General features: G+C 53.2%; 1 protein-coding gene across 5 annotated transcripts in view; it reads right to left on the reverse strand.

Moving 5' to 3' along the window:
- The window catches only part of MAPKBP1 (mitogen-activated protein kinase binding protein 1), a 56,508-nt gene that overhangs the window by 2,245 nt on the left and 28,630 nt on the right, over nucleotides 1-25,633 (reverse strand). For 2 of the 5 annotated variants that reach the window (XM_064485716.1, XM_064485712.1), the window contains exons 4-31: nucleotides 18,491-18,553; nucleotides 18,216-18,273; nucleotides 17,285-17,455; nucleotides 16,762-16,899; nucleotides 16,319-16,501; nucleotides 16,060-16,077; nucleotides 15,574-15,734; nucleotides 14,608-14,797; nucleotides 13,886-14,032; nucleotides 13,511-13,686; nucleotides 12,665-12,756; nucleotides 12,271-12,396; nucleotides 11,838-11,908; nucleotides 11,543-11,664; nucleotides 11,205-11,280; nucleotides 10,980-11,091; nucleotides 10,753-10,816; nucleotides 10,361-10,495; nucleotides 10,025-10,155; nucleotides 9,777-9,832; nucleotides 8,460-8,696; nucleotides 7,844-8,010; nucleotides 7,463-7,608; nucleotides 7,147-7,344; nucleotides 6,894-6,978; nucleotides 6,311-6,594; nucleotides 5,495-6,091; nucleotides 4,977-5,062 (exon numbers count right to left, since the gene is read on the reverse strand). In XM_064485716.1, coding sequence (XP_064341786.1) covers nucleotides 4,977-5,062; nucleotides 5,495-6,091; nucleotides 6,311-6,594; nucleotides 6,894-6,978; nucleotides 7,147-7,344; nucleotides 7,463-7,608; nucleotides 7,844-8,010; nucleotides 8,460-8,696; nucleotides 9,777-9,832; nucleotides 10,025-10,155; nucleotides 10,361-10,495; nucleotides 10,753-10,816; nucleotides 10,980-11,091; nucleotides 11,205-11,280; nucleotides 11,543-11,664; nucleotides 11,838-11,908; nucleotides 12,271-12,396; nucleotides 12,665-12,756; nucleotides 13,511-13,686; nucleotides 13,886-14,032; nucleotides 14,608-14,797; nucleotides 15,574-15,734; nucleotides 16,060-16,077; nucleotides 16,319-16,501; nucleotides 16,762-16,899; nucleotides 17,285-17,455; nucleotides 18,216-18,273; nucleotides 18,491-18,553 — 4,090 coding nt within the window. Of the gene's footprint in view, nucleotides 1-2,018; nucleotides 4,394-4,976; nucleotides 5,063-5,494; nucleotides 6,092-6,310; nucleotides 6,595-6,893; nucleotides 6,979-7,146; nucleotides 7,345-7,462; nucleotides 7,609-7,843; nucleotides 8,011-8,459; nucleotides 8,697-9,776; nucleotides 9,833-10,024; nucleotides 10,156-10,360; nucleotides 10,496-10,752; nucleotides 10,817-10,979; nucleotides 11,092-11,204; nucleotides 11,281-11,542; nucleotides 11,665-11,837; nucleotides 11,909-12,270; nucleotides 12,397-12,664; nucleotides 12,757-13,510; nucleotides 13,687-13,885; nucleotides 14,033-14,607; nucleotides 14,798-15,573; nucleotides 15,735-16,059; nucleotides 16,078-16,318; nucleotides 16,502-16,761; nucleotides 16,900-17,284; nucleotides 17,456-18,215; nucleotides 18,274-18,490; nucleotides 18,554-25,633 lie in introns of those variants that run through there. The other 3 variants (XM_064485715.1, XM_010989279.3, XM_064485713.1) reach the window with 3 other exon arrangements.

Genomic DNA, 25,633 nt, shown 5'->3' on the forward strand with positions numbered 1-25,633 from the left:
AGCCCATCCAAACAGTCATCTGGGACGGGGGGTGATTTGGGGTTCAAAAAATCCCATTTATTCTCACTGGCATTCCTAAAATACGTGGAAACTGCCTTTTTTTTTTTTTAACGCTTTGTATTTTCTGCAATTATTTCAGTTTTACTTTCTCACTATTTAATAGGTTTCCTTTAGAGAACAGCCACTGTTCCCTCCTGGGGCTTCAAAGTGAGAACTTCAGAAAGGATCCAAACAACTTCTTTGGTCGAACAATCTTTCTGCTAGGAATTCAACTGACAAAAATACACATGTGCACAAAGCCTCTGCTCCAGGCACATCGACCTCCTCACCGTTCCTTGAACACACCGGGGACACTCCCACCTTAGGGTATCTGCCCCGTGTGCCCTCCATCTGGATTGTGCTTCTCTTGGCTCACCTGATGCCCTCCTTCTTCAAGCTAGTGCTCAAATGTCGCCTTATCAAGTAGGCCAACTCTGACCTTCTTATTTAAACCTGTGCCCTGTGCCCCACCCCCACATCCTGAGCCTCCTGATTCTGCTTTACTTTTTTATCCCATAGCACTTACCTTCTAACCCATTTTTTCTACCATATAATTTACTCATTGAGCGTGCCTATGGTCTGTCTCCTCACTTAGAATGTCAGCTCTACAAAGGCAGAGATTTGTTTTGTTCAGTGATGTATCCTAAACGTACTGAATAGAGCCTGGCACACTGAAGTGCAAAGTTTTCGTTAAATGAATACTTGAAGTATTCGTTGCAGGAATGAAAACAATAGATTGGAAAAGACCAAAATGCCTATCAATACTGGGCTGATTAAGTAAATTACAGCACTAGTACACAATTGTGGAACTGAAAAAGATCGAAGTAGAGAAATATAGAATGATTTCAAGATACAGAGTACAGGAGAGTGTACTTAGCAGGCTACCATTTGTATAAAAAGTGAGATATATGCGTGTGTGCGGATACCAACGACATTTCTGGAAGGACGCACACTGGAGCCTGGAATGGGAGGGAAGCTTACTTTACATTATAAGCCCTCTGTTTGTTAAACTATGTACCTCTGTTACTATTCAATGATAAGAAATTGCTTAAAAATAGAAAGAGAAAAGGGAGTAAAGGAGGGAGGAAGGAAAAGAGAAAAATAAAAACCAAGCAGGGGAAGAGTCAGGGATGACTAGCACAGCTGCCTCCAGTCTTCCCAAAGCTCTGCAGCTCTCCCAGCTTGGAGGAGTCTCTTCCTGTGTGAAGAGATCCAGCTGGGGTTGAGAGAGGGCGAAGCCACCGCCTTAGAGACTTCAAGACGGGAAAGGATAGGAAGGGCAACGAGAGAATGTTCTGGTATTCGGTGCGGGCTGACCGCGGGAAATACAGGACAGCACCAGGGTCAAGACTGGACCGGGCCTTGAGAATAAGGTGAAGAGTCACCCCCAAGAAGCCACGAAGCTGTGGGAACACGACAGGAGGGCTGAAGACCCACCCAGGGGGCTGTGAAAGAAGAGTAGTCAGAGGGGGCCACCCACCAGTCACGTGCACGCGGTTACGAGGGCCTTGTGCACAAGAAACAGGGTGCACCTTGGTGTCAGTGGCCCAGGAAGGAGCAGGGCGCGCCCGAATCCAGGACCCGGTTCCCAGCAAGCCCAAGGCGCCTCGCGCGTCATGAGGCTGCTCCGCGCTCGAGACAGCCCACTCACCCCTTGCCGCTGCAGGGAACTCTCGTAACTCTCTCCGCACGGCGTCCAAAGCCGCCTCCGCCATGATGCCGCCGCCCCGAGGCCCCGCCCCTCCCTCCTTGAGACCCCGCCCCGGCCCCGAAGCCCCGCCCTTCCCCGCGGCCTCGCTCCAGGGCTCTGTCTCCTGCAGCCCGCCAGGCTGCCAGCCCTCCCCGACACCTTGTGCTCCTCCTACCGCTGACGTTCGCAGCCTCCTCCCCCGCCCCGACATGACGACAGATTCTGAATCCAAGCGGCGAGCTAGAAACCGTGCCTTCTCTCGCCTGCTCCACTCCAGGGCATCCCAGAATTAGCAAATGATTGTGTTTATTGACGAGTTCATACATCAATACAAACGAACATGTTAAAAAAAAAACAGCCTCTGCCCCATGAGACCTGGGGAGTAGGGAAGGGCCAAGGCCTGGACAAAGTATAAAAGTTATAAATAAGGGTCTTTCAAAACTGGGTCAGGGCAAATCTCAACGGGGGCGGCAGTTGCCGGTGGCCTCAGACATGCAGAAGAGGACGGGCGCAAGACCTCCCCCACGCTGGGCTTGGGGTAGGGAAAGGGCAGCCACCTTCTCACAAACCTTGGCAGGAGTGTAGCTCCTTCTGTGAGGGACAGACTGGCTGAGGATGGTGAAGAACCAGAGGACCAGGCCTGAGCTCATTTAGGGTGGACTGTGGCTGGTGTGCTGGTTAGGGGTACACCGTGAGTGGATTTCTAACCTGACCCGGGCAGCCGCAGTCATGCCCAGTGTCCACCCTTAGCTGTGAGAGTTCCTGGGCCAGGATTCTTTGCAGCTTGGCGACGCAGGTGGTGGTAATAGAGAAAAGTGAGGGTGAAATAAGTTTCATCTGTTCAGGTGCATTCAGACTGATGCAACAGAGCTGGCACCCTTCAGAATCCAATTTCTTTCTAAGCCTCCACCAATAAAGCCAGCAGGGCCCAAAGGCCTGTCCATGGGAAAATGGGCTTTAGTGGCCTAGAGCTGTGGCAGAGCTGCCCTGACTTACCTGAGACAGAGGGAAGCAGTGGGGCCCAGAGACACATATTCTTTACCCCAACTCTTCGCTTCACTACTTGGTCCTACTGTACTTACCCACTGTGCCCTATCTCCTCACCTCTAAAACTGCCCTTCTAATTCTCATCTATCCCCTCACCTCTACGACTTACCTGTCCCACCTACCACCTCTCCATTGTGTCTCTTGACCCCTGCTGCAGTCCCATGCACCTCCCTCTCTTCAACCTCCAGTATCTAGAGCACCCCTCTGAGGAGGCTCCTTCTACTCAAACCAGATAAACTGTGGGCCATCTCCACTAGGCTGCGGACACCAAGAATCCAGAATTCAGGTTTAGTGTGTTCCATTCCCTTTCACGTTCTTTGATAGTAGCAAGGTGGTAAAGCTAGGGCAGGCCATGAGAGGAAACCAGGCACACATCAGCCAGCATCAACGTACGTACGTACGTACGTACGTGTGTGTGCGCGCGTGCGCGTGCATCTATATAGATTTCATCTGTGACCAAGGTCCTTAGAAGGTGAGCCAGCGCCCTGTAAACCATGAGGGAATTTCCAACACAGGCTTCTGACTAAGCATCACTCAGGATGCAGGGAGAAGGTGGCCTCCAGCAACCTGCTGGGGACCAGGGCTGGAGGACAGGGAAGGTCAAGGAGCTGAGGAAAGGAGGCCAGGGCTTCATGTATGCCCAGCAGAGGGCTTTACTGTCCTGCAGCAATGTCCCACAGCTGGCTCCACAAGTTCCGGCCAGGAGAGAGAGAGGGGCACAGGAAGAGACAATGCTAGGGCCCTCTTGGAGGGGGAATGGGAGTGGAATGTGGGGGCTCAGGCCTTGATACCAACTCAAGCCTCCTGATGGCTGGGAGTGCCCTGGAGGGCCAGAGGGCTCTGCCTTTCTGAACTGCCAAGAAGTGGGGGAAATAGATAACCGCTGCTCTGGCAGCCAGGGGAGTGCAGCTGGTGTGGGAGGGGAAGTGGAGGTAGAGGTAAAGCTCCGCTGTTGGCTAAAAGGCATGGATACCAGATCACCTCTCACCTCTACCCCACTGAATACCCTGTGTGTGCTCCACTCCAGGGAGCTGATCCCTGCAGTAATTTCAAATGGCTTCTAAGAAGAGAGGGCTAGCTTCTCCCCTAGATGGGGCATGCTGCCCTCCTACTCCTCACAGCACCAAGATGACGAAGACAACCAAGACCTACCCCTGCATAAGCCACTTGAAGGGCTGTGGAGGCAGGAGTTCCAAGAAAGTGAGGCAACAGTCAGGGAAATAAATTAATAAATACAGGGGTCCCATGAGGAGCAGCTGGGAAAGCTGCTTCCCCTCTGAGCACTGATCCCTGCTGTCCACTCCAAGCATCCCCACAGGTTTTGGTGAATGGAGGAAGGGCTACAGTTTGGAAGAGGGGGAGCATTCACTTGGGACAGGCTTCTGGAACTCAGAGTCTGCGTTCCATGCGCCGCTCCACGGCTCGAAGCAGCAGCTCTGAGTATTGCTCTAGCAGGGCCTGCGTCTGCTCAGCCCCCACTGCCCCAGGGCTCCCGCCAGGGCTGGACACTGCAGCCCCGGCCAGGATGTCAAGCTCCTGCCGCACTGAAGAGAAGGTGTTTCTGAGGAGCTGAGTGATGCGACTTTGCTCCACTGAGGGTGTCTTGCAGCTGGACACCTGCAACAGGAGCCCAGAAATGAGCTGGAGGAACAGCGGAGGGGACTGCATAAAAGGGATAGGCCCCACCTGGGTCTAGCCTGCCCTGGAAGAAGTGGCCACATGCCCTGGTGGGCATGGCTGGGAGCTCCATGCTCCCAAGATCAGCAGGTATGACCAGAGGCCAGGGGATGGCGGCAGACCCTGGGGGTGACCATCAGATTATGGCACCATCTACATCTTGTCATCAATTCCTCTTCAACTCTTGGCCTCTGCTGGACTGTCCCCTACGTCTATAGCCAAATCATTTTTGAATAATAATTACACTGAGACAACAGACATAAGCTGGGATGGTTCTGAGCAAACTAGGACACGTGGGCTCTCTACACCCCACCCTCCTGTCTGAGGATATCTCCAGCTCTTAGCCAGAAATGACCAATGTGCTCAGTTTAAGAGCCCTGAACTCTAACCCACTAGCCTCCTCAGAATGTTCTTAATTGCGCCACCCACCCGTCAGTGCAAGAGCCTTATCATTATGTTCTGGACACTCAGCTCGCACTACCGACATGCTTTTTCCTTCTGCCCGCGGGTACCCGACACATACCAAGTGGTAGAGCCGCACTGCCTGGCGCACGCTGCCCTGGAGCTCTGCCACAAGTTGTTCGCATTGCTCCAGGCTCATGGCTGGTTCTGGGAAGGACAGATACAGCTCAGTAAGGCCTGGCAAAGCTGCCCTTTCAGTCCTCCCCACCCAGGGGCCACTCAGAGTGAAAAAGGCCTACCCCCACCCCCAGCATCACCTGCACTCAGTCCCTTCCTCTTGCCTCCTTCCTTCCCAACACCCTCCCAACACCACACAGAAAACAAGGTCAAGAGGAAAGGGCCAGTCCCAGTCCCAGGGGCTAAAAGGCACTGAAGGGGCAAGTGGGCCACAGGGAGCTCATGAAGGTTGACAGGAGTGTCTCACCATCAGGGATGTGACTTATGGACTCAGACAGGAGCAGACAGGACGAAAAACGCCAGAGGCTGGACACACAAAAATGGGATGGAGCCAGAGAGTGGCCAACAGAGACAGGAGAGAGAGGATGGGGCAGGAGGTGAGAGCTGGGTAGCTGTGCACACCTGAGTCCTGGCTCAGGGCTGCCCCTGGCTTGGTGTATTCCATGGGGCTGGGAGTCTTCTCAAGGGGTAAGGGCTGCAAGTTCTCAGGGCCTCGGAGGAGGCTGCTGACTGGCAGTTGCTGAGCATGGGGGCTGTTGGGCCCAGGCTGAGCCTGGCACTCTGTCCTAGGCTTGGGAGTGGCAACCTCCCCAAAACAGGCCGGCCTCTCAGATGTATTGTGAGCCTTTCCTAGGCCCACTGGGGAGCCAGGCTGTTCTGCTTCACCAGGGGCCCGGCCCTTGGTACCAGGTGAGAATGTGGCCAGGGTAGGACGATCAGGCAGTGGCTTTGGGATATCCAGGACCAGGTGAGCCCGGCTGGGCAGGGCCATCTTGCTGAGTGGTGAGACTCGGATGTGGGCAGGAGCTTGAGGTTCAGCCACCAGGCCCAGGTTCTCCCCAACAGAGATGCTGCGGGATATCTTGGCCATGGAACTTGTGGTGGGGTTCTGGTAGGAATGGGGCCGAGACAGACGACTATCAGCCTGGGGTAGGGAACATAGGCGCCTCTGTACCTCCATCTCCTGTAAGAGCAATGGGCCTGGTGGAGGGGCCTCATCTGCAGAGACAGAGACACACACACAGGTCAGGGGGTGAGGCAGCGTCTCAGGTTCTAAGGCTCATCTCCCTAGGAGCTGCTGTGCCTTATACATACCCACCAAGGGACACCCACTGGCAAGCACAGTGACACCTAGGGCTACATGAGCCCACCTTCCTCTAGCACACCCCCGTGTTCCACACTCCCCACACCCGGAGCTGAGCCCGCCAGGCTCCTCACCCTGTGGCACCAGACTCTGCACAGACTGGGCTTTCTGGAGTCTGCCTGAGGGGCTGGCTGTGGATACTCTCTTGGGGGCGCAGCTACTATCTGGGTTGAGACGGCGTCGTGGCAACAGCACAGGGGCTGCCTGCTGGGGGCCAGGCTTCCCTGGGGAAGGCTCCACCTCTGGGGGTGCTCCTGGAGGATTGGCACCACTGCCTCTCAGCTGCTCGCCAGAAGCCTGCGGCACCTGGACCAGTCTCGACGTCAGTGCCAAGCTTGAGGAAGATGGGGACGGTTCCCTACAGGGAGGAAATGTGGAAGGAGGCCCAGAGAAGGCTCAGGGCTCCTGCCTGCCAAGACGGGGAGAGGCTCTCACAACACTAGAGAGGTGCTAGGAGAGAAGGACAGGCACAAAGCCAGCCAAGCCGGCTGTCCCAAAACTTAGAGTGCAAAATACTGCTGGGCATAGAAACAGAGCCTTGGAGAGAGGAAGGCTGCCTGCTGCCCCAGGGGCAGTACTGGCCCTGTTGGGAGCACTGCGAGGTCAAGAGAGCCAGAGCTCCTTGTAGGAAAGCAAGCGCTGCTGTGGGGAGAGTACCTGAGTTGGGGGGTCTGCACTTGCAACAGGAATCGTGAAGAGATGCTCCGAGACTCTGTCCGCTCTGGTACCCGGACTGGGCCCCCTGCCAGGGTGACAGAAATCATGTATGGGAGTGAGCCCTTGGCCCAGATTCTGCCTCTCCCAGAAGGCAACCCCAGGGCACGGCCTGCCCTCAGACCCTCCCTCTCAGCTGGGCGAGGAGGGAAGAAGGCTAGATTGCAGTAACCAAATGCTGGCCCTCTGACCACACCTGGAGCAGCCCCATTGGCCAGAGTCTCAAAGTGCTGTTTTAGAAACTGCTCCTGGTCCGGGGTATGGGGGCTGCCTTCCTGCAGCCCATAGGGGCCAGTGCCTCCCTCCTCTTCCTCCTCTTCCTCATCACCCTCGGCTGGCTCTTCAAGGTCTGAGGAAATGCCATCCACACTCAGGGGCTCCGTGCTCTCAGAGTCTGGACGTAGGGGAGGGGAGAGAAGCATCACGCTGCACCCACTTGTCGCGAGCCTCCACTCCCACCTCAGCACACCGACCTTCGCGGTCCTGGCCCCACCTCAGGGCTGCAGCCTCACCTTCATTAGGGTGCTCAGGGCTGGAAAGACGACTGCTGCTGAAGTCCACAGAGCAGGCGCTGTCAGGGCTGTGCTTCTCTGAGCCCCTGCTGCCAGTGTACAGTCTTCCCAGGGTCCCTCGGGCTGGTGCCTGCACCTGGAACTCACTGCCAGGAAGGCCAGCAGGGGAAAGAGGAGGCAGTAGGCAGTGGTGAGCTGGAGGAGCAGTGGTAAGTCCTGCCTTCCTTCTGCCCCACCCATGAGCAGGACTGGGGATGAGGCAGAGGTGCAGTGGTGGGCAAGCCCTGAGTGCCCGGGGCCAGTCCCCCACCCAAGTACAGAACATGTGGAGGGAAGGAAGACTGAGGGGTGCATGGCCCTAGAGGTCTGCAGGACCCTTGCCTGGTATCCAGGGTGGGGCTGTCACTCGGCTCAGGGTAGACAATACCATCTTCGATGGGTGCAGGCCCCAGATCTTGGGCAAAGACCTCTTCCTCTTGGGACAACAATCGGATAAGGTGGGGGCAGGAACAGGGTTGGGAAGCCTGAGGCCGAGGGGGCTTTTCATTCTGGGAACACACAAAAGGGCAGCAGGGTGTTTGCTAACATAAGCAAGGGTCTGGGAGAAGAGCTGGAGGTGGGCAAGGATTCAGTGGGCACCAATTCTAAGGGAAGCTCCAACTCTGAGGTCAGACCCCATGAAGCCAGGCTGGGCTCCAAGTGTTCTTGAGCTTCTGGAAGATCTACATCAGCACTCTGGGCTGCCAACCTCCAGCCACCATTTCACATCATGAGCCCTCCAAGGAACCCAGCCAAGGACAAAGGCAATCCTTTGCTTCTCCACCCCATCACTGTACCACAGCTTAGCCGGCCCCACCTGTCTTTGCCATTCAGGTTACCCATGTCCCACAGGGGCAGAGCAAGCAAAGCTGGATGAAGGCTCAGGCCCCAGTTGTTGGCACAAGGCTGGCTGAGGCTCCTTGGAGATCTCTAGATTGCTGGGAGAAAGTGGGCTCACCTGGCTAGCATGTGAGGTCTCAGAGGCCTGCTGACCATGCTTCCCAGGACCAGAAGGGGTCATGGCCAGAGGGTCCTGACTAGGGCCCCGAGGGCTTGGGGCCAGTGTCTCCAGCTGCCGCAGGTCCAGCATGGAGCAAACACTCAGCTCCACACCTGGCTGAGCCCAGCGCCCCCTTCTTCTGGGTCTTTGGTTGGCTGAAGGAGCTGGGTCCAGGAACTCCTCTGTCTCCTGTACCTGGTGTGGGGTGGGGGGTGGGAGTAGAGTAACGGTAACAATCACACAAGAGTATTAGCAAACACGTGCCATTTACTGTGCGCCAGGCACTTCACACACATGAGCTCATTTAATCCTCACAACCACCTTATGAAGTGGGTACTACTATTAGCTTCAAATTTACAGATGGGAAAACTGAAGCACAGGGGGCTTAAGTAACTTCTCCAAGTCCCACAGACAGTCTGCCTGCAGGTTACAACTCAAGCAGTCTGGCTCCAGAGTTCACACTCTTAGCTTCCCTCTGTGTCCTGTCCCAGAGGACCTTCTGGTCTCAGTCTTCACCTAGTATCATGAACACCTCAGAGCTGGGAGTCTCTAAAAGTCCCCCACTCTGAGGACAGCCTCAATCCATTCACAGCACCAAGGACAAACCAACAGCCCAGGCTTGAGCCCCCCTGACCTGGTCAGAAGGCACTGGACACCACACCACTATATCCTATGACACTACTGCTGACAATGAGAGGTGCTGGCTCTTGCAATCCCGACTAAGAGAGGGTCCAGGCTGCCGCAGGGCTTGCTCTGAAAGCCTTTATCCTGCCCCCCACCACTCGCTACCCTGAAGTCACCACTCAGTTACTGGTCCTCTTATGGCATCTCTCTAACTCTTCTAGAAGTTCTGGGCTTACTTCCTATCCTGGGTCTTTAGAACCACGGTTTCTCCAGATTTCTCCTCTTTAGCCCTTTGACTTTCTTGAAATTTACTTCTAACCATTCTGCTCAGACCCCTTTTCTACTCCCCACTTCAACCCGTCCTTTGTTCACATTTACCCCCAGGCTCCCAGGTAGCGAAACAAGTGGAGTACTTCCCCTAGTGGTGACTGACCCCTGCAGGCCACTTTACCTGGTCACAGGGAGGAAACACCTGAGCTCTGTCACCCGCCACCTGGGACCAGCCCAGTGGCTCCAACTCCCTTGGACACAAGGGGTGGAGCATGTGGGCAGACCCTGTGCCCAAATGTCTTGCCAGGTGCAGAGAGCCCTGCTTTCACCCTCCTTTACCTCTTGTAACCTTGGAAGAACATTTTAATGATGGTGACTCACCCGGCTCATCTCCCAGTGGGACAGGCTTCGGGGCAGTGCTGGGCTGGGCACCAAGGCTAGACAGAGACAGGCAGTCAGAGAGTGTCTCCTGCCCAACCAACCTGGAGTTCCCGCCACACGCAAGCCCAGAGGCCACAGCGATGCTCCAGTTCCCTCAGCTCATGCTGTTCTCACCCCACAGTCCCAGCAAGGGCACACCTAGCCACTGTACCAGTTGGTGTCTGGCCCTACACTGCACTTCCACGGACCTGGCTCTTTCTTGGTACCAAGGATGGGCAGAGCTGGAAGCTCTTCTTCTTCAGTGCCCTCGTCTTCTCCCTCCTTGTCACTGTCTGATGAGAGAGGAGGTCCAGGAGAAAGCATCGATGGGGCCTCGTGCCTAAGTCCAAGACAAGGAAGGTCACGGGGAGAGGAGAACAGCGAGGGGAAGAGGCCAGCATCATGGGTCTTTGTGTGAGAAACAGGTGCTGGGAAACAAAGCTGCTGAGTGGCAGGTCCAGAGCGAGTGGGGTGAGCAGTGAGATCACAGCGAGCAATATGGATGTCCACCCACTGCTTTTCCACATCCCACACTCTGTTCTCACCGGTTCGGCCCAGTAGTCCTTTGGGGAGAGGATGGTCCTTGCTGACTGCCCCCTCGCTGACGCTGGCGCAGCTCAGCCAGACGCTGCCTCATGCTGATGGTCATCTCAGAGCTCAGGCGCCACACAAATATGCAGCTGGGGTAGAGACACAGAGGTGGGTGAGGGAGGAGGAAGGCAGGACTCTAGGGGAGGCAACACCACTAGTACCCCTTCTCCACGGGCTGACAAGGAGACCAGAGCCACCCTCCAGTGTCAGGTCAGACCCAGCCAAGAAATATCCCTGTTCAGCCCCACTTCCCAAGACATCACTGAGGTGAAGAGAGGGGAGGGACAGGGTGTGTTTGTGGCACAGAGGGAGAATCTGTGTCTCAGGGAAGCTGGCCTCTGCTCACCTGTCCCCTGACACAGAGATGAGATGTTTGCAGTCATTACTAAATTTCATGCCAGTGACAATCTCTGTGAAGAACAAAGAATATGGCTGATGAGCCACCCTGAAGTCCCAGCCAGGTGGAGATGGAAGGCTGGTTAAAGGGGAGGGACAGACAGCTCTGCTGGGACCCAAGCAACTAAAGGAAGGAAGAGTAAAGTTCCCGGGGTCCAGTGCTGGGGCTACACTCACCTGAGTGGCCAAACATGGTAGCCACACACTCGCCTGAGGAGAAGTCAAAAATGGAGAGGTTCTTGTCGGAACAGCTGGTAGCAATGTAGATCCCTGAGGGGTCTGTCTGCACCTGAGGAGTGGGGCACACAGCTGGAAGAGGACAGGGAGCACCAGTCCCTCTCCACCTAGCACCCCTCTGTTCTCCCATTCTCTGGCCCACTGCCCAGTCTGCTGGGCCCTTACCTTAATCAGGGTGCCATCCTCACCCTGCGACCCTTTAAACAGCTTTTTCTGCTTCCCGCTGCTGATGTTGAAGATCCTGTAAAGAATGACACTCACATGAGGAGGCGGTCACAATCAAGCACCCTCGGGTGGCAGCAACGCCAGCTTCACTCCCAGCCCTGTGCTCTCTGGAAGCTTCTCCCCAACACCAAAGGGGCTACCACCTCTTGGGTGAAGCCAAGTACCTATTCTGCAGGCTCAGCGGGGCACAGAGTCCCGGACAAAAAGACAGACCCGGGGACTGAGCTGCTTAGAGCTGACCCTCTCAGGGTCGGATGGTCTGAGAAGGGGATGCCCACCGAATATTTCGATCCTGGCAGCCGATGGCTGTGTACTTCCAGCTGGGCTCCACGTCCATGTCATAGAGGGTCGTCTTCCGTACCACGTGGTGTGTCCGTGTAAACTGTACTCCATCTCCAGACTGCAGGGGTGGAGCATGTGGGCAGACCCCCATGCCCAAATGCCTCACCAGGCCCTGAAAGCCCAGTTTTTGCCTCCCTTCCCTCCTTGTAACCCTAGGTAGGGGAACAGTAGCGACCTCTGCCCCCCAGCCCCAATCCCACTGCCCCATTCAGGGAAGCCCAGCGACCTCACCTTCTGTGCAGTGCGGAAGTAGATGCTCTTGTCTGCTCCACAGCTGATCATGCGGACTTGCCCATCGCTGGCTGTGGAGAAAGGGGGCTGAGCTGTTCCCACTCTCTCACCACAAGGGAGCCAGCCTTTCCTCTGCTTCCCTCCATATTTTCCCCCTGTGGAGCTACTCTACATGGCTGGGACTACCAACTAAACCAGGATGCATCCCTCCAAACCCAAGCTTTCTTTTCTTTCCCCCTATCCTCAGCCAGCCTGGTTGCTCAAGGTCCCCTGGACTAAGAGTCCATATTCCATCCCCAGGCCTGCCAGCCCTGTCCATCACTCCCCTTGACAGGCACACCCTTCTCATGGAGGTGGGAGGCAGGTGGCAGTGGGTGGCGGGGGAGATGTCAGTGGTAGGTGGCAGAATGTATCTCAACTGCCCTGCCCCTACCTGCAAACTTGACAGCAGTGATGGAGGATGAGTGCTCGTCCAGCGTCTGCTGCAGGCTGTACTCCCGTCCAGCATCTAACACATGGATCAGCCGGTCCCGGCTGGCTGACGCTAGCAGCTTCAGACCTGAGATTGGAAGAACTCCATCAGCCCATGAGTGCCCAGAGCAGGCCTCTATATGGGCCCAGCAAAGAGGAACTGAGTCCCATATCCCTAAGCCAAGTGGACCATGGAGCAGGGATGGAGTTGACCTCCTCCAAACCTGCAAAGACACCAAATTATTCCAAGGATTTTCAGTCCCACATACAACAGCCAGGGTAGACGTAACTGGCACTAGCAGGACTGGGGAAGCCCTGTGCTTTTCTGGTCTAGGTACTGGGCATCCATTCTTTACCTGTGTCCGGCTTAGAGTACTCCAGGCATAGAATTTCCGAGTCATGGGCCTCCACCCTCAGCATCTCATTTAGGGACTGCAGTTCGTGCACCCTGCAAAGATGAGGAGAGGAGGGAGGAGGTCACTGCCAGGCTGCAGGAGGAGAGAGTCACCTTGCTTCCTCTACTACATCTCCTCCTATGACCTTTTTAAAAATTTATCTTTATTTTTTAACTTTCAGGTTAGAGAAAAGTTGCAATGAGTACCGAGGATTTCCCTATTTCCCTTACCCAGCTTTCCCTAATGTTAACATCTGACATAACAGTTTAATTGTCAGAACCAGGAAATTTACATAGGCTTTACTTGAATTTTACCAGTTTTTCCACAATGTCCTTTTTCTAGACTCAGGATCCTATCCAGAGTCCAAGCTGCATTGAGTTATTTCTCTTTAGTCCTCTATCTGTAACAGTTCTTCAGTCTTTGCTTACCTTTCATAACCAAGAGTACTGATCAGTACAGGCATCCTGTCATACGCGCACCTTAATTTGAATTGTCTGACTTTTCTTATGACTAGACTGAGTTTACACATTTTTGGCAAGAATATCACAAAAGAAGTGCTATGTCCTTCTTAGTGCATCATATTATGGGCTTCATGATGTTGATGTGAGGATGCTAAGCTTGGTTACTTGATTAAGATGCTTTCTGCTGGGTTTCTTCATTATAAAGTAATTGTCTTTCCCTTGTATAGGAATATCTTTTTTCCAGTCTCTTTGAGCCAAACTTTTCAAAAGCTGTGTCCTCGGGGACCTAACTCTCCCAGCCTGCACCACGTGACTCAGGCAGTACCCATTCCAGACCTGGCCTTACCTGAGTGTGCCCACACGGTCCCCTGAAGCTAGATGCTGTCCGTTGGGGCTGATACACACAGAACGAATGCCCACGCGGGGATCCATCAGGGACCCATCAGCTTTGTCTCCCCCAGGCAGCTCAGTGTCCAGCAGGGCCTGAGTGTTCCCATCCACATAGATGATCTTAATGAGGTCCTAGCGGAGCAGGTCAGGAGGAGAAGTGGATAAGGCAGGCCTGACCCAGAAAAGAGGCAAGGGGAGAGGAATGCTGGACAAGATAAACCCTTGGCTCACAGAGGCCAGCCAAACAAGAGCTGGGGACCCAGTTCCTAAGAAGGAAGTGTGAAGGCAAGGGGATGCGGTACTAGGTGTGGACGGGGGCCCCGTGGCTCACGTTGCTGAGGATGTTTCGGTGCAGGGTGGAGCCATGCACCCCAGAGCTCTCTGTGTTCCACAGGCGGATAGTGTTGTCAGAGGAACAGGTGATAAAGGAACTGGGGGGCAGGCAGGCCTGGTTACTGTCCTTCACTTCGGGGTAGACCTGAAGGGGCAGAGGGAACAAAGTCAGATCTCCAGTTAGGAGCAGTTCCTTGTCTGCCCACGGAGATAGAAGGGAATGAGAGCAAGGGCTTGATGCTGGCCAAGGCTTAGCCCTGTGTCAGTTACATAGGAAGTAAGCTGTAACTAGTAGATACTCTTCAAATCAGTATGGAAAAGCACATTAACCAAGCACCTACTGTGGACAGGCATTCTTCCATGCCTCCCATTTACATTCTTTCATTTAATTCTTAGAACAATTAGATAAATCAGGTACATCATTTTACCACTGAAGAAATGAGGCTCGGTCAGGTTCAATAACTTGTCCAAGATCATCCAGCCCAGGATGAGGCAAAGCTATGGATGGACAGGGGCACACTGGAAGAAGCCTGAGATGTATAAGCACTAAAATTCTAGTGCCGTCCTCAGGACCCATCTGAGGATATGCAGATACACAGGGATGCTGCTGGAGAAATGAGGAGGCAGCAGGAACATAACATTCTACTTGGGGATCCCCACTTTCCAACCTCGCAGTGGTACTCCCCCAAAACCAGGCTGGGGTCAAGCCAGCGCACCTACCTCCACACTCCAAACGCAGGAGGAATGATACAGAGCCGAGTACACCTTGCCCACTTTCTTGGGGTCCCTCACATCCCAAACATAAATGCTGTGGTCGTTGTACACACAAGACAGCCACTGATTAGTAGGATCAAAGGTCAAGGCAATGGTGTCTGGATACCTGGCATTGGCCACTCCAGAGAAGAGGCGACTGTGGGGAAGAGGACAGAGCAAACTGGTGAGTGAGGAGTTGATGAAATGAAGGACGAGGGGAATGGAAACAGAAGCCAATCCACAAAGGAAGGAGCAGAGCATGGGAGCCGCTCCAGACTCGTAGGTTTGGAAGCAGTTGCTTGAGAGGAAAAAGCTGCCTCTGACAGCTCTCAGTTGGGAGCCGCCCCAGCACAAGCTGCTGGGCCACGGTCTCTCCTGATGAACACAAACGAGGTCACAGAACGCCAAAGTCAGACAAGGTAACTCTGTGGCCATGAAGGGGCAAAACAAAAACAAGACCACTCTGTAACCGTGTCTGAGACAGATAAAAATATCATTGTAAAACCACAAAAATGACCGAACATCACCCTTTCCCGTCTTTCAGGACTGATGGCTCCTTCTTTACCAATTACAGCCTGAGTTTCGTACCTTTCCTTCTCCCTTTAATTATTAAATGTCCAATAGTAGAATTGCCCCCACCTCCTCACAGTATCCAACCAGAACAAAACTGCAGTCCCTGGAACCATTCCTAAAATCATCTAACACAAGCCCAAATCTTACAGTAAGCCCCTCCTAACACCTACAGCTAAGACACTCCAAAGTCCCCCAGGTGAGCGGGGTACCAATAAAGCAAATTTGTGTGTGTACAAAGGTGTTCCTCTGAGAATCTTTGGGGTATCAATACACTCTTCACCTTGTTCCCTGAAGCACAGGCAAGGAAGACTGGGCACAGAGTAAGGCTTTGATGGAGGGCAGGGGGTCCACACAGCTCACCTGGCCTCTGTGACACTGGCAATGTCTGTCCCCAGGGCGTGGGGCCGGGGCAGGGTACTGAGGAAGTGCAGGTTACAGGGGTTGAAGAGGCGCACGGTGCCATCAGCGCAGCCACAGAAGATGTAGTCTTGGCTCACGGAGATGCAGTGGGCCACGGTGGTCTGCAGGCAGAGGGGCTCAGGTCAGCGTGGGCCACCTGCTCAACCCCTCCTCAACAGTTACCTGCCAAGAGGAGACACCAGCCAAGGCAGGGGAGAGGGGAAAGCAGCCCAGCTGCTCTGGCCTGAGCCCCTCAGCTGTCATGTAGAGATGCCCCACCCTCCAGCAGCAGGTGGCCAGAGGGCCCACAGCCACGTGCAGATGGGGGATGGGTGTCGGGGACCCTTCTAGGGCACTAGAGGTTTTGGCAAAGAGGACAAAATAGGAAAAGCCCAACAAAGAGAAAGGAGCAGCAAGAGAAAGAGAGGAGAGTCTAGCACCACTTACTGTGAAGCTGTCTGTGTTCTGAGCAGAAGAGGAAAGCAGGGGAAAGAAAGACAGAAAGAGAGAGCAGAGAGGAGGCAGTTATACAGATCTGCATGGGCTAGAGCCGGGCCAAGCTCTGGCTCCCTCGAGCTCCTTTCTCCTGGGGTCCCCTGCTGCATGCACAAGGGCTCTGCCCCCGGCATGGAGCCGCAGCATCAGTTTCCCCTGAGCTGAGATGCAGGCAGCCTCCCCACCCCCGCACTGGTACAGAGGTACTTACTCTCAGCTCCACCCACTTATCCAAAAGCCTCCGATCACTGAACTCGCACAGCAGCCCTGAGGACGTGATGCAGAAGGTGCTGTCCGCTTTCTTCCCTCGGCCACAGGCCACATCGGTGAACAGGTTGTTCCGCAGCTCCCCCAGCAGCCCTGAGCGGCCCAGCAGGGGCACAGTGGCATTCACCTGTGGAGACACATCTCTGCTGCCCACCCATCCTCCCGGGGGCCAGCCCCGGACACCATGGGCTGGGGAGAGTGAGGGAGGAGACACAGTAAGCCTCCCTTACCCTTTGAGACTATCCCTCGGCCCAGATAGCATTGGCTCATCCAAAACTTATGGATGGCGACCAAGCAAGCAGAGAGGGTCCCAAAGGGAGCAGGGTCTCCTGGGGTGGGCTGAGCAGACCCTGGCCTCCAGGGTTACTTCCATCCTCAGGACCTTACCTTTGAGGTCTTGCTGTCATCAAGGTACCAGAATTTGATGTGCCGGTTGCCTGCAGTGACAAAGTAGCTGCAATCTTCAGAGAAGGACACTGCTGTGACCCGACTGGACACTTTATTGGAGGCCACCACAATGTTTTTCTGGAGGGAAAGCCAAAGGAAGAATCAAAGTTCTGCCTCTTGGAGCCAAGAAGAAAGAGGCTCAGAGGATGGAGGAAGGTTAGATAGGATTTGTACTTAAAAAAAAAGTTTCTTTCCAGGATTCACTGGTCAGAAAAAGAGGGGAGGGAGGAGAATCACTTTCTAGAGGAGTTGAAGAGATTCAATCCTCGAAGGCATAAAGCTAGCCTCTTTCTACCAACATGCTTGGCTGCGCAGTTGCTTTTTTCTGCTTCAGTTCGTTTTCTAGAATGAGACTGAGACCAGCAGAGTGGAATGGAAGGGCTAAGGTCAGCAGTTTCCCAGCTTCCCAGAAGGCCCCTGGACCCCCATGAGGCTGCCAGGCTAGCCCACCGAGCCTACTCACCTTCCAGGCCCAGACATTGACGATCATGTCGTGTTGGTAGCCCACAGAGACGATGTACTTGGCGCTAGGGGAGAAGGCCACACAAGCCACACCATACTTGTGCTCCTGCAGCTCTGCCACCTGGCTGTGCTCAGCTACATCCCAAACCCGCACGGCTGGCATGTGCCCACTCTGCAGAGAGGAAAGAACCGGAAGTGAGGGCCAGAGGCACATAGCAGCCTCCAGCCTTTCAGGGTAGGGGCCCCCACCCCTCTAGCTCCTGGGTAGAGTCTAATGACCCCCCCTGGATGAGAGCAGAGTGCTACACAGAGCAAAGGTATAGAGAAAACATGATAAATATCTCAGGACAACAACAATTAACAGAGAAAACAGCCCCAGATTTGGTTCAGTATCTCTCGGTGAGGGTTTGCACCTCTGTTTTTGTTCAAAGCTCCTTGAGTGATTCTGGTGAGCAGCCAGGGTTGAGAACCACTACCACCCACGCCTATTTCTGCCCCCACTGCCTCCCTGTACAAGGCTGAGATGGCAGAGGTGTCCCTCCTGTGCCCAGCAGGGGGCCTCCGGGGATAAGGAATATTCTAAGGCAGTGGTTTTCAAAGCGTGCTTCCCAAACCAGCAGAATCAGCATGATCTGGGAACCTGTTAGAAATGCAAATTTTGGGGTCCCCTTCCAGACCTATAGGACCAGAAACTCTGCGGGTAGGCCCAGCAACGTGCACTTTAACAAGCCCTCCAGATGATTCTGGTACCCACTAAACCACTAAGGCTGCAGAACCACTGCTTCAAGACACAGCAAAAACTTGGGATCTGGCATCAGTTCAGGAGGCCAGAAGGGCAGAGGCCCTAACCAGGCCTATAGGACTGTAGCCCTCTGCTGAGACCAGGCCACCCGTGTGCTTCAGAGTACTCCAGCCCCCCTTTCCCCACTCACCTCTCCAGTGACCAAGTACTTGCCGTCAGGGGAGAAGGCAAGGGCAGTGATGGTTTTCCTGCAAGAAATGAGGCCAGCTCAAAAAGGCACTGGCAGCCTGACTCCCTCACAGTCCCCCCAAAAGGCAAGACCAGGGACATCAACAGCATATGTGGTATTTCCCTATCTGGACCTGGGGCCCAACGAGGTCCCAGTACCCAGGGCCACAGAGACCCCAAACAGTGCCCATCTCACAGCCCCCAGGAGATGTTCCCCAAGGGCCCAGGCCCATTTACCTGGAACTGTTGAGGATGTGGTGCTGTTTGTGCTTCCTGGGATTGAACAGCACGACCACACACCTGGGGAGATGAGTGAGACAACCAACTTCAGCACCAAACCACAGCTCCCCTAGGAACTCCAGTCACCCAGCAGAAGGAGACCAGGTGAGCAAGCTCAGAGGGGCTCTGCTTGCCACCGAGGGCAACTGACTGCTCTCTCCTGGAAACCTGTTCCTCTTGCTCCCTTTCACCACCCACAGGGGCCTATCTCTGCAGCTGCATGAGGGTTAAAGGGCTCCCTGGAAGTCTGTTTCCACCGGGTCCCTAAGCACCAGCACTATCTCTGCCACAAAGGGCAGCAGGGACACAGACCTTCCCACGGTCCTCATGCATAGCCCAGGACTGGGCCCAGGAGGAAGAACTCACGTGATTTGGGCAAAGCAGGCCACAGATGGATAGCCAGTTCCCAGGCTGGAGCCACACATGAATCAAGTATTTGTGCTCCAAGGAAGAGTAAGACCTCATGTGAGTGTGTGCCCATGTGTGTACTTGGCAGGGGCCAACCCCTCTCACCTTCTACATGGAGGTGAGGGAGTGGGTGGGAGGCAGGGGGCCAGAACTGCAAGGAGGCTCAGCAAGCCTAGAGGGAGAGGCAGGAGAGCCTCAGAGGGCCTAGGGAAGCCTGTTCAGTGCCTCAGAACTCCTGGGCCCAGCTCTGAGAATCCCTGGCCCCAAGGAGCCTAAGAAGAACCCTCCAGACTGCCAGAAGACAATCAGAAAAGGCTGGGAGCACCCTCTCCAGCCAGAAGGTGAGGCTGGATGGGATCAGGATCAGACTGATTTCCAGAGGCAGCTCCAGAGGGGAGGCCGGGTAGCAGGAGTCAGGGGCAGGAAGCGGGAAGCCACGGCCAGCAGCATTCTCCCTCAGGCTCCCCGGCTGCCCTTCTGCCTCATCACTTCATCAGCACTGTAACTACCTGACAGGAGCAAGCGTGGAGCCTGCTACACCAGATAAGAGGATGGGGAGAGAACTGTCAGAGGGCTACATCCCCCAGACCCAGCCTTGTTTAGCTGGAAACCACTGCAACCCCCACACCTGAAACCCACTGCTTGCTAGAAATTCGAAAGGAAGGCAGGCACAGGCTGCGGGTGAGTGCTCAGCATCTCAGGCTCAATAAACCACTTCAATATGCAAATTCCACTGGTAGTTGCTGGGGATGCTGGGATCTCAGAGGTATACCAGCTATGCTCAGAGCTGCCAGGCTGACCAACAGCCTTGGAATTCCGGAGTCACATCATGTTCTCCTCTAAACCCCCCCCCCCCAAATCCTTCTTCACTGTTTTCTTTCTTCTCTCCTACCTGCTAACTTTTCTGCTTCCCTTTCCTCAGTACTTTGTCATTTCTCTCTTTATACCAACTTCCACTCTCCCACCCCTTCCCTTCTAGAATGCCATGTCAGGAGGGTTTTTAAAAATATGACCAAAATTAAATGGCTTTGGAAACCCTGTGTCCCATCAGTCTCTCTCCCCTTTCCCAACACACACACACACACACACACACACACACCATGCACACTTGTCCAGCTTCCTTTAGGGGCAGGCCCAGATACACGGGGCCTAATTCCTCCAAAATAGATAAGATTCATAGAACCTTAGAGCTGGAAAGAAGGATGGAAGGAATTAAGCACACTGTGCTAGGTGACTATAAAGGTCACCTGGTCCAACCCTCCAAAATTCTGAGATGAGGAAACTCAGGCTCAGAAACATAGGCTCCTATAAAGAACAGAGCCAGAACTCACAGGTCTGCCAGTGTCCACTGCTGTTTACACCAAATAGGTGCGCACCTCTGATCTGACGGTGTCACTCTTGCTGAGCGTCCCTGGGGAGCTTCTAAGACCCGAGCCCTTAAGTACACATGAAGGCCCTGGGTGGTGTGGCCCCTGACCAGTCTCCATCCTCACCGCGAACCATGCTCCAACCACATTCTTTCACTCCCTTTAACTTGCTATGTTCCTCCTACGCTAGGCCTTTGCAAGAGCCCTTTCCCCTGTTTAGAACATTCTTCTCTCCCTTTTCCAACTAGTTAACCCTTAGTCCTCTTTCGATCTCAGGTCAGATGGCCTCAGTATATGATCTCATAACACAGTTGTATCAACCTTTCATGACATTTATCACAACTGCAATTTTACATTCATTGTTGATTGCCGCTCCCACTAGACTGTGCCTCCCATGAGGGTGAGAAGTGTGTCTAGCTTCGCTAACTGCTTTGTCTCCTGTGCCTAGTGGAGTCTGGCCCATTGCAGTTGTTTAAGAACCATTTATTGAATGTATGAACGCCCCGCCTTGGTCCACTAGCTTGGTCCCGCTCAAGTATCTGTAGGTCCAGCTCTCCTCCCTCCTGCCTACCCCATCTGTCTTCTGTGGAAGGAAGCACTGAAGACCGCTGGGTCCTCTGAGACAGTGTGAGGCAGTGAGGACACTGTGAGCTTTGGAGTCAGAGAACAGGATTTGAGTCCTCATTCTGCCATCTACAGCTTTGTGACCCTGGCTGGGCAAGTCACAGCCTATTACCTTATCTGTAAAAAAGAAGCCACTAGGATTGAGCTCTTGGAACTTCTGTGGAGATTAAGTAAAAATTTTTGACACATAGCGGGAGCCAAACAAATAGCAAATTACTCTTACTCCTCCTGGAGCACAGACAGGACGCTAAAAGAGACTCCTGGCAGTGGGGAACAAGGTGCTCAGGACTGTGTCGGGTTTTTCCTTTGAAAAATGGAGGTGAGTCCTGTTAAGATCTGAGTAATGGTAAAAACTTTAAAAGAGGCTTTATTTTTTGTTCTGGGAAGGCAACCAAGGAAGGAGAGCTGGGTTAAGCTTGGGGAAAGAAAATATCTCCATCTTCACCCACTTAGGAGATGATGAGCTTGGAAGGTAGCAAGAAAGGGATGGAGGAAATGGAGAGGGAGAAACCACCTCGAGTGTCTAGGACAGCAGCACAGAAACATAAAGATGGAGGAAGTGACATCTCCTGGCTAAGCTAAAAAGCAAGCACTACACGAGAGCTTCAACGGACTCTAAACACGAAGGCTTCCACTGCTTTTAGTAACCGGTCTACTGCTCTTCCCATTCAATAACAAGAGTTACCATTTATCAAGCATTTTCTGTGTAGCAGGTACTCTGCTAAGCACCTTAGACGTCTGGTCTTATTAGCTAATCCTTATGACAAGCTTGTGATGCTGGTACAATCATCCCCACTTTAAGATGGAGAAACAAGTTCAGAGGCGTTGTTCAAGGCCTCTCAGCTAACGCAAAACAGAGCCAGGATTCCAGCAGCCGAGCTCTAAGAAAAGCATAGTGGAGTGAATGGGAGAAAGTAGAGAAAACCGAAGTGGAAGAGGAGAGACTTAAACGCAGGAAGCACACAGACCTAATGCTCAGGGAGTCGGAGGGGTGGGGGCGCCTCTGAGAAGAGGAAGAAACGACAGGGACACTTGGAGGGAAAAAGGATTCAGGCTACAGAAATTTTGGAAATCATAACAGGGTACATGAAAATTATAGCAGTTATAGTGCAAAGTTCATAGCTCTAGACATTTAGATTTTAATACTTTATTCAGTGTATGAAAACTGATAACCCCCAGGCCACCATCATGAAAAGCCCAGCAAGTTTTTGGGAGAACAGACGTTCTCTCGCTCTCTGTGCTGACCTGCTAAGAAGGCCCTCTGCAGGCTCACCTCTCTGGCAATGGCTTCCAGTCTGAGTGGTTCCAGGTTACCTAGCTTTCAGGTCAGCTCGAGATAAACCATGGCAAAGGGCTCCGGCTGAGAGCTGACCTGACTTGAACTGACTCAATGCATATTCGGGACAGTCACATTTCAAATCCAGAAAAGGCAGGTGATGAGGGCTCTATGGTAGGCTTTTGAGTTTTCCTTTAAACCCAAAGCTGCATGGTGACCTTTCAAAGGCAGTGCATTAGATGGCTTAAAACAACTTTCCAAGTCACTACACATAAATTCTGCGTCTTGCTGGGCCACACGTCTTCTGTTTCCTGCTTCCCCTCAATTTGACTCCACAGTAGAAGGAGGAAAGAGAGTGGCTTGTGTGTGTAGGAAGTCAATGGAGACAGAAAGATGGAGACTGGCGATGAGGCAACCCTTCCCTTCTCTAACACCTCCCAACCCTCCCCTCAGGTATATATAGCCTGGAGAATTCTCACCTGTGGCATGGGAGAGTTAAGCAAAGGAGGGAAACACACAGAGGTAGGCCCTTAAGCTGAAATTTTTACTTCCAATTATTCAAATTTGGAAATCTTCTAAACAGAGGAAGAGGAAGAAAAAGACCAACCCATGGTCACAGCTCCACTTGCAAGGACAAAAATGCAGATGGTGAAGTGAAGGCAGATCCTGGCAAAGACATCTAAGGTCCTCCTGTGCCCAGCTTGCTGAGGTCTTCCCAAGAAAAAAGACCTCAGAAACACTGATGTGGGAGTCTCCTCAGTCTTCTTTGACCTTTGAGCAAGTTCCTCAGTTTGCTGGGGAAGGGACGGTGGGGTGTGGTTTGCATCAAACTTTGGCCCTTGGCCTCCACATCCCTTGACCCTGGCCAGCCCAGCAGGCAGTCATCTGCACATGTCTGTGCAGCAGTACTGGCTGCAGCGCCCAATGTGACAAGGGCTAGGCTGGCTCAGAATTCAGAACCCCAGGGTGCAGGGAGGCTGCTCACTCTCACAGGGAGACAGTGAGGCCTCCGGCCCTCAGGGCCTCAACCCGGCAGTCACATGGTAGAGCACCACTGCCGGGTGCTGGGCCCACTGCCCAGGAACTTCTCTGAACCAGGAAGGGCCAAGTCCTCGACAGCCACTTCCCTGGACAGGTCCAGTGCCATCACAAAGAGCCCAGCATGCCCACAGGGTCCACCTCCTATGACTCCATCCTCCAGAAGGCAGAAACAAATGAGACTTGAGTGGACAATGAATGCAGAAGCACATAAAGGGAGCAGGACACAGAAGGCCTGAGCAGCAACCCTGCACCGCAGAATTTCTTTCAGACCAAGTAAAATCAGAAGGTGACTCACAGAGGTACACCAAAGGTCCTTCAAGCCTTGCTCAAATGTCACCACGTAGCCCTGTTTAACATTACAACCCCGCAGCTCTACATTCCCTACTCCCTTTCACTGCTTATTGCTTATACTTTTTCCAAAGCATAAATCAACTTGTAATATTCCGTATAATTTACTTTTTGGAGGGGGGAGGGTGAGAGGATCTGTTTTCATCACTAGACTGCTCTATGATGGTGGTATTTGTTTATTTTGTTTACTGGTACATCCCAAGGGCCTAGAAAATAAATAGGCACTCAGTAAACATTAGCGAATAAATCTGTAAGTCACCAGCTACCAGATCTCAAAGCCCTGACTGCCAAGGGACTTCCTGAGTAGCAGGCCCCAGGGTAGGTCCACAGTTCTCCCTTAGACTATTAGGACTCACTGACACTTGAGGGTGGGGTGATGGTGGAAAGAACAAGAAAACTGGGGTCAGGCAGACCTGTCTGCTAACATACTGTGTGATCTTGGGCATATTCCTTAATTTCTCTGAACCTCAGTTTTCTCATCTGTAAAACAGGAATAATAATATCTATGTCACAGAATTGTTTTGAGAACTGAATAATGTGCAAAGTAACCAGCATGGTGCTCCTAGTCATCTTCTTGACGAGTACTCTGGTGCACCAACAACAAAGAAAGGGCTAGCCAGAGGGTCAGCAGTTAGAACAGGAAGCCAAACTACGGTATCCCAGGCAGGACTTGCTAGGGTCCTCATTCAGGTGTGGAATTATAAACTGTCCCCCCAGATTCACGCCCAAAGGGGAAATCTTATAGCTTTAATTATTCTAAGAGATACTGAGTCTAGGATGGTTCCTAGGACATCCTTGGTTGTGGTCCTCTTTAGATATCTGGAATCCAATGCTTTCCAAATAAATAACTTTCTTAGGCCAGGCCATGAGACCCACTGTGATCTCAGTTTCTAGTATGCTCTATGAGGCGCTGTCCCCCAAAGGCACGAGAAAAGACTTGGTGGTAATAAGCCAGTGAATAACACAGCGAATTACACTACACTAACAGAGAGAATTACACTTCTCTCTGCCCAGAGCACTCTAAACATATTCCCTTCCAGGACAAGAGGTGAATCTCTGTGAGCTGTAAGAATGACAAGCCAGGTCCAAAAGGCAGTGTCTGAGCCCCCTTCCATTCACTCACTATGGTCTAGCCACCATGGCCGCTGTTCAGCTACTCAAGCAATGAACTGATTCCTCCTTTCTTTGGGACCTTTGCTGTTGAGGTCTCCTCCCTCTGGAAGTGCAGCTCTTCACTGCAGATTCCTCCTTGATATCATTCGGACATCAGCTTAAATGTTAGCACCCACTGAGCCCTGACCATCCAATCTTAAAGTAGCCCCACCCTACCCTGCTCTTAGTTACTCACGTACTCTCCTTTCCATCATTCGGGTTTATTCTCCTCAGAACACTTACAACTCTTTGATATGCTCATTTATTTGTTTACATGTGTACTGTCTGCTTGTCCTCTTTGACCCTAAACCTCACAAAAGCAGTGAGTGACACTGTCTGTCTTACTGCTGTACACCCTGTGGCTGGAACACTACCTGGACCAGAGCAGTATCTGCTGAACAGATGAATGAACAGACTGTATCGATGAACAAGCTGTTTTGGGAAGAACTAAGGGGCCCTGGTTTCAGGTGTGAGCTCTGTTGGGAAACCAGGAGAAAAGGCGCTGAGAGGACTGATGCTTGTGAGTGCCCTGGTGTATGATTCATAGCCATCAGGACAGCGAGTCCCAGCATCCTCTTCTCCCAGTCCACCCAGTCTCCCCACGACTCCACACACTCCCTGGCAACCCTCCACACAGTGTTTACCACAGACAGGAAGAAGGCAGCTGCGTGCTCCTTCAGCTCAGATGTTACTAGAACACAGTTCAGGAGGAGATTCCGTGGCTCCACACACAGTTCAAAGCTTTGGCGCTGGAGATCTTAGCATACATTCCAATATGGGCTGAGTAAGTGGAGGGCCTTCTCAGGAGAGCTGGGTTTCCCCTCCTCCTCCCTACTTAAACCAGCCTTTTGGTGCTTGGCTGCCGCATAGGGCCAGCTCCCACTC

This window comes from Camelus dromedarius, chromosome 5 (assembly GCF_036321535.1).
Source record: "Camelus dromedarius isolate mCamDro1 chromosome 5, mCamDro1.pat, whole genome shotgun sequence".
Taxonomy (NCBI): Eukaryota; Metazoa; Chordata; class Mammalia; order Artiodactyla; family Camelidae; genus Camelus; species Camelus dromedarius.